The sequence below is a fragment of the Clytia hemisphaerica genome, unplaced genomic scaffold (genome assembly GCF_902728285.1).
Source record: "Clytia hemisphaerica strain Z4C2 unplaced genomic scaffold, Clytia hemisphaerica genome assembly, whole genome shotgun sequence".
NCBI classification, from domain to species: Eukaryota; Metazoa; Cnidaria; class Hydrozoa; order Leptothecata; family Clytiidae; genus Clytia; species Clytia hemisphaerica.
The window spans coordinates 17,737-24,247 of NW_027104277.1; the positions used below are offsets into that span (position 1 = coordinate 17,737).

A 6,511-nucleotide genomic window follows, 5' to 3' on the forward strand; every position below is an offset into this window, starting at 1 on the left:
ATGCAGAAAGTACAAAAAACTCATTCTTCATAAAAATGGACTTAGGCCTCTTTAAAATTGAGGGGTAAGTGGACATAGGCCTTTTTAAAATTGAGGGGTAAGTGGACTTAGGCCTTTTTAAAATTAAGGTTGCGGTTTGTTTCTGCTGCTATATACTACGTAGAGATAATTAATTACGGGAATTTTGTGGACAAGTTCAGAAATTATCTCCATTATTTTTCAAATATAAACTATGCAAGCCGTAGCGAGAATCAAGATGGCTAACAAAACAGTGCTGAAGGTAGTTTTTCATCAATTTTTAGGGATTTTGGGTGATCGATGTTTTGGGTATGGGTTGGTGGGTCAGCTTTTAAAACGTCATATGTTTTTTAACCTAAAATTGATTTGTGAGTGACCCCTTATTCAATAGACTGTCGCTTTCTTCTAAACAACTATTGGTACCTTGTCAGATTAAGTTTATGAGTTCAAAGGTTGATTGATTGATCAATCAAATAACACTTCTAGGCTAATCAAAAAGATGATTTCATATCTATTCTGAAACGACAGGAGAACATATTACTTCTTACTTTGTTCAAAAATTGCTGCACGACGAAAGAAAACAAAAAAACCAATGAATTTTACCACACATACAATTGCAATCGACAGCAAGTCACAGTGTTTTTAAAGTTTGTAAATATGGATTGGGACTTCCATGAGCTAGAACTTGGTGTCATACTCTGTAGTTACTTGCCCTTCTTGAACATGATGAAAAAACAGGTGAAAGAAGAATTTGGCAGCCACGAGATACTGAAATCAATGATCCCAAAGATATTGGAAGTCACATGCTAGAACTTTTATTTGAATAATTATGCCAAAGGACTACATTTCTTTTTAGAAATAGTAGTAAACATGCCAACAAAGAAGAAAGCAATCAAGAAATCTCTGAAAGAAAATTTGGATGATGTAGATGTTCCATGTTGTGACAGTTATCTTAGATGTCCATATGAAGCTAAAAATACACTGAAAGAACACTTGTTCAAAGTCAACAGTGGCTTTTACATTCCTGGTATTTATGACAATCAATTGAGGTAAATATTAATTTCCATTTCCTTATTTCTAATTTTGAAAAGATTACTATACAGGGTGTCCCCAAAAAAGTCCTTGTTAGACCACTGCAATAAGTAGGAATTTTTTTTTCTTCTATGGGATAAACACCTTTCTATGTTTTATCTTCAATTTCTATTATTGCTATTTCAATTGCTTAAAGAAAGAGCTAAAAAAAGCACCAATGACACCTTTCTATGTGCACATCTTTTATAATAATATGCTGTCTTTTTGTGTCAATCAATAGAAATGCCTTAATTCAAATAGGAATACGTTAAAAGTTTCTTTTTCAAATGCAATGGTAATTTTTTTTTAATCACAATAATACATCAATAAAACAAAAACCTATAAACTTCAATTGACAATACAACATGATAATAAAAAGATACTATTTAGATTTTGTGATACACGAACAATTTTTTTTTCTATTTATAGAAATGGTCTGACACAGGACTTTTTTTGGGACACCCTTTAGTACTCAGTGACAGTCTGGTTTTTCTCTTTGAATCCTTTCAATTCCTTTGACATTTTGTCAACAACAAAAAATTTTGTTCATATATAACAAGCTTTTCAAGCATTTTAAAGCAAAGAAGATAAGCTTATTTTGGTAGCTCAAATATAATTTTCATTTCAGCACTTGCCAACATAAATTTGTGATTACTTTGATAATTTTAGGCAACTTGAAACTGTGATAAACCAATGTGTTGAATGTGGTGAAAGCAATTCTGTTCTCGTTATTGGACCTAGAGGAAGCGGAAAATCTAAAGTAAGCATTTGGCGCTACCCACCTTTTAAGTTGATGAAATTAACAGATGGTAGTTACGAAATTGCCATTACTAAAAATAATAAAAGTTTAGTTTGGTTTGGTTTGTCCATTAATGAAATTTATTTCATAATTCAAATTCATGTGTTGAACGGTGGAAATGAATGCACTTATTATAATTCGATTTTTTATAGTTTAAATTCGTGTTCTTTTTTAACAGAAAAGTAAAATATGAAAAGTAAATGACTTGTCTTAAACTACTGAGGTTAAAATAAGTTTTTCTAATTTTAGTTGCTTTCAAAAGTGTTATTGGATGTTTACAACAACCATGGCAGTGATTATTTCTATGTTTACTTAAGTGGTGAGTATCTTTCCTTATTATGATGATAAAAAGTTAAACGACATAGTTTGCATACACAGTATGTTTAAACAAAAGTAAAAGAAACTTTATTAGCATAGGGGTGGTCCTCCTATCTTTACTATAAACATAATATCTTTAGGTAAAGGAACTAAAAACAATTTGAATAATAAAAAAACATATGTTATATGTTTACGTTTATTTCAACAATTTTAAACTATTCTTAATCCTATTGTTAATTTCCTACATCAATAAATTATTTTTCAGGTTTGATACACACTGATGATCGATCAGCTCTTCAAGACCTAGCAAGACAATTAGAACTAGAAAAATGTTATTGGGGATAGAGTCTTTGTAAGTACTGTCACTGAGTGACTCTTGACTTTTTTTTTATCAGTTAATTCCCATTCATTTGTTGTAGTGATCGATTGTTTTCATTTCTTTTCTCTCCAGGGATCTTTTGCTGATAATTTGGCCTTCATATTAGATGCACTTAAAAATGGTAAGGCTTATGATTTCTTCTTCTTAAAAGGCCATTCATTATGTCTGAGTGGAACTATATCAGCTAAGTTTAGAAACGCAAGGTATTGTCCAAAAGAAACCAAAGACACTTTGTCTGCTTTTATTGTATATCTCAACTTCAGTTGAACCTGGGGATGTCTGTCTGTCTTTATCTGTGTGTATGCCCAAAATGCTTTGGGGCAACCTGGAGACTGTTGGCCCAATTAGGCACACTTGGGTGTTTTTTTTTTTTCAATTTTTGAAAAATTTGATTTTTCGTGTATGGGGGTGGGGTCAATTTTTTTGCCAAAACAAGGCTGAACTTTGGGCGACCTATAAAATGCTTCAAAAATAGATAGGTTGGGCTGAAATTTTTGGTACACCTGTTTTTTTGGTGAAAACCTGGGGAGTTTTTTTCATTTTTTAAAAATCACAATTGGGCCCTCAAATAGTTGGAATAATAGTTGAGCCCAGTGTATAATCCATGTTTAACTATTCTTCAAAATTTGACAAGAGCAGTGTCCAATTAAAGATATTTTCACTTTTGTATTTCTCTTCCTTGAATTTCAGATAATGGACAATCAAAGTCAGTTATTTTGGTATTAGATGAATTTGATTTGTTTGCCTACCATAAAAACCAATCGTTACTTTACAACTTGTTTGACATTGCCCAAAGTAAACAAAACCCATTATGTGTCATTGGCCTGACTTGTAGACTTGATGTGGTTGAGTTGTTGGAAAAACGAGTGAAATCAAGATATTCACACAGAGCTATATTGACATTTCCATCTTATAGTTTTGAAGAATATGTAGACATTGTAAGGTATAACAACCCATTAAATTTCATTTAATTTGAAATCATTAAAAAGTGTTTTTAAGTTCCATGCAACTCTGAACAGTTTAAAAAATTAAGGGTGGTTTTGTGACATTTTTAGACTTTCTTATTTAATCCACGACATTTTTCGAATAACTTTAGAAAGAGAGTCTGATTGTTAAGCTTTCCGATGAATAAATTATTAAAGTTTGTAGGTAACTAGGTATGATTTTACTCGAGCTTTTTACAGGTAAAGTGTTGTGAGTTAAAATGGCATGTGGGTTACTTCTTTACTGATCTTCTACCATTATCTTTTCTTTTAGCTCCTTTCTAAAACTATCAGAAGATTTTTCATGTAAAAAGTTCAGGGACAGATGGAATCGTAATTTAGATGTAAGTCATCATTGTGTTTTGCAAATGCAAATACAATCACTTAAGCTTGTTATATGAGAATCTAGTAATACTAATTTTGAAGCACCTTCTTCAAAGAGAGTGTAATTAATCGTTAATTGCATCCTGTAGAGAGCAATTAATTGTTAATCACACTTTTCAATGCAGCACCAATGTTTACAAAATTGATTTTAATGTTTTTTCTTACGTTTTTTTCATGGAACGTTTTAATTGCATTTGCAAATTCATTTTTGTGAGAAAGAAAATCTATAAACAACAATAAAATAAAAACATAGAGAGAAGAGAAACGTATAAAACTTTCAGTGTAATTTACTTTCCTAACAGGGAAAAAGTACTTAGATAGACCCATTGTGCGATCAGCTCGTAATCACCTAGATAATAACTCGTACAATTCGAAAATAGACCTTATCGGAGTTTTTGATTTTTCTAAAAAAGCGATGTATTGTGGGATTGTTTCGAGTGTATTACAATAGAAATCTCTTAGGAATTCCTCGAGGGAATTCTATTGTAATACACTGGAAACAATCCCACAATGCATCGCTTTTTTAGAAAAATCAAAAACTCTGATAAGGTCTACTGCACTCGTAATTCTTTTTTGTTTCGAATTTTCCTCGTCCTTTTGGATTTGGAAAATTAATAACAAAAAAGATACCAATGCAATTATTCTCGCATTGCACTCGTTATCATGTGATCACATATACTTATTTGAGAGTGTAGCAATACTAATTTTGAAGCACCTTTGATAGATGGACTAAAAAAGCGAGAAATACTCTACTTTATTTTTAGGAAAATCTTTCTGAAGGTTCAGTATGTTGTGAAATACTTTTGAAACAGTATAATCTACAAAAGGACTTTCAAAGTCTCATACGTCTCTTGGTAAGGACACCTCATACTTTTCTTTCAATTTATTTATATGTACCGGTTACACTTTTAACTCGCAAGAAGGGAAGTTGCAAGCTTACTTTCTTATAACAAAGTTTGTCAAATTAGATTGTAAACTTTGTTTCCAATTGAGACCTCTGTAACATTTACTTCTCCTTCTCAAAATACAGTAGAACTTTAGAAATTTATTGCGAACAGTTTAACTGTCCAAAAATATTTTGTATTCCCTATTTAAACTTATTTAAACCTAATTTTTAGACACCTGTTGTGTATGGAATCTCAAACAAAAAGCCCTTCATATCAAACACAGACTTTGTGGAAGCATATACATCACTTCACATCGATAGCAAAACAGCTTTGTTAAATGGTATGAATTGATATTTTGCAGCAGTTGTACCGGAACTTGTATATAAAGAATTGATAATTTCTTTTTAGTCATTCATTTTCACATCTTGGAGTCCCATTAAGATCTATTTTTTCAGCTATCATAGTCCCACACAGAGTCGAAATTTGGCCCTTTCTGGGTCCCTTAGAGGGTACAGTTAGCGTGAAAATACAATCACTGCAAATCAATTGCGAAAATAAAAATGGGTACAAAAAGTATGAAACTTCTATCAGGTTTTCATTTAAAACTTTATAGGACTTTCAACTCTTGAGTTAAGTTTATTGGTAGCAGCAAAGCACGTCTTTAACCGAAGAGAAGGACAACCTTTCAATTACGAAATGGTGTATAATGGTAAGTAACTTTCTGTCATCCTTGAATAGTTCGACTTAATGATATATTGCTGTCAGGTCTCATCTGCTTCATTCAACATAGAAGTTGTGCACATAGAAGTTGTACACTCAGTGAATTTGAAAATGATTTCTTCCCTCTTTCCTTTCTAGAGTATGAAAACTTTTTGAAACGTAGATTATCCGGTATGCAAAATTTCAACAAAGCAGTTGCTTATAAAGCTTATGAACATTTGATTTCATTGGAACTCTTAAAAAGTACGGAAACATTATCCATCAATTCAACATCAAAGGAGTTCAAAGCAATGACACTTTTACTTGAACCTTCCCAAATTAAAGAGATTGTCTACAGATATCCTGAATGTCCAACTGAACTTCGACAATGGGCTGATAGCATGTTTGTGTACTGATTTTATTGGTTTGCTGGTATGATTTATTTTTAATGTTTGAATAATGTATCCCATTTATAAAGACGATTTCCATTCTAACAATATGCCACATAGGATTCTATGTGACCTAAAATTCATTCGCTTTAAGTAAAAACTTTTTTGCCAAGTAAGCGTTATTGAAGTAATTCCCTTGGGATGGTTTCTATATGATAACAAAACAGAAAGCACACTTTTAAAGCGAATGCACTTTAGACTGATCATGACTTATTGAAAATATTGGAAAATTGTCTATCTTTGGTCTAGTGAAATATTTTAGTGTCTAACAGTGTTATAACACCATGCAGACAGAATTAGTTCTCAAATCTTGACTCTATTTCTATGTGACATGCATATATAGTTGGGAAATGTAGACAATATTCCCCATATGCCTTTTAAAAATCGAGGAATGATCTCTCAAAATTTCATCAAGCCTTAACATTTTCTACCATCTTTCAACCATGTTTAAAAAAAAAACATTGTTATGCTCTTTCTTAAACTGCGCACTTTATAGTTTGTTTTAGTTCGAACATGGTTCAAGA

At 31.7% G+C, this 6,511-nt stretch overlaps 1 protein-coding gene across 1 annotated transcript; it reads left to right on the forward strand.

Annotated features, from left to right (window-relative positions):
- The first annotated feature begins 888 nt into the window (after nt 1-888).
- On the forward strand, nt 889-6,054 carry LOC136816857 (origin recognition complex subunit 4-like). Its single transcript, XM_067073184.1, has 10 exons — nt 889-1,067; nt 1,759-1,849; nt 2,532-2,558; nt 2,658-2,706; nt 3,276-3,528; nt 3,843-3,912; nt 4,717-4,806; nt 5,071-5,179; nt 5,453-5,548; nt 5,698-6,054. Exons 1-10 carry the CDS (start codon nt 889-891, stop codon nt 5,952-5,954), a joined length of 1,221 nt encoding a protein of 406 aa, XP_066929285.1. The 3' UTR covers nt 5,955-6,054.
- Nucleotides 6,055-6,511: the final 457 nt, after the last annotated feature.

Bases quoted from the DNA above. Each gene is read 5' to 3' on its own strand.
- LOC136816857 (XM_067073184.1), top strand. From the start codon at position 889: ATGCCAACAAAGAAGAAAGCAATCAAGAAATCTCTGAAAGAAAATTTG. The intron at 3,529-3,842 runs GTATAACAACCC...CTTTTCTTTTAG, and splicing joins GAATATGTAGACATTGTAAG to CTCCTTTCTAAAACTATCAG. The intron at 5,549-5,697 runs GTAAGTAACTTT...TTTCCTTTCTAG, and splicing joins TTACGAAATGGTGTATAATG to AGTATGAAAACTTTTTGAAA.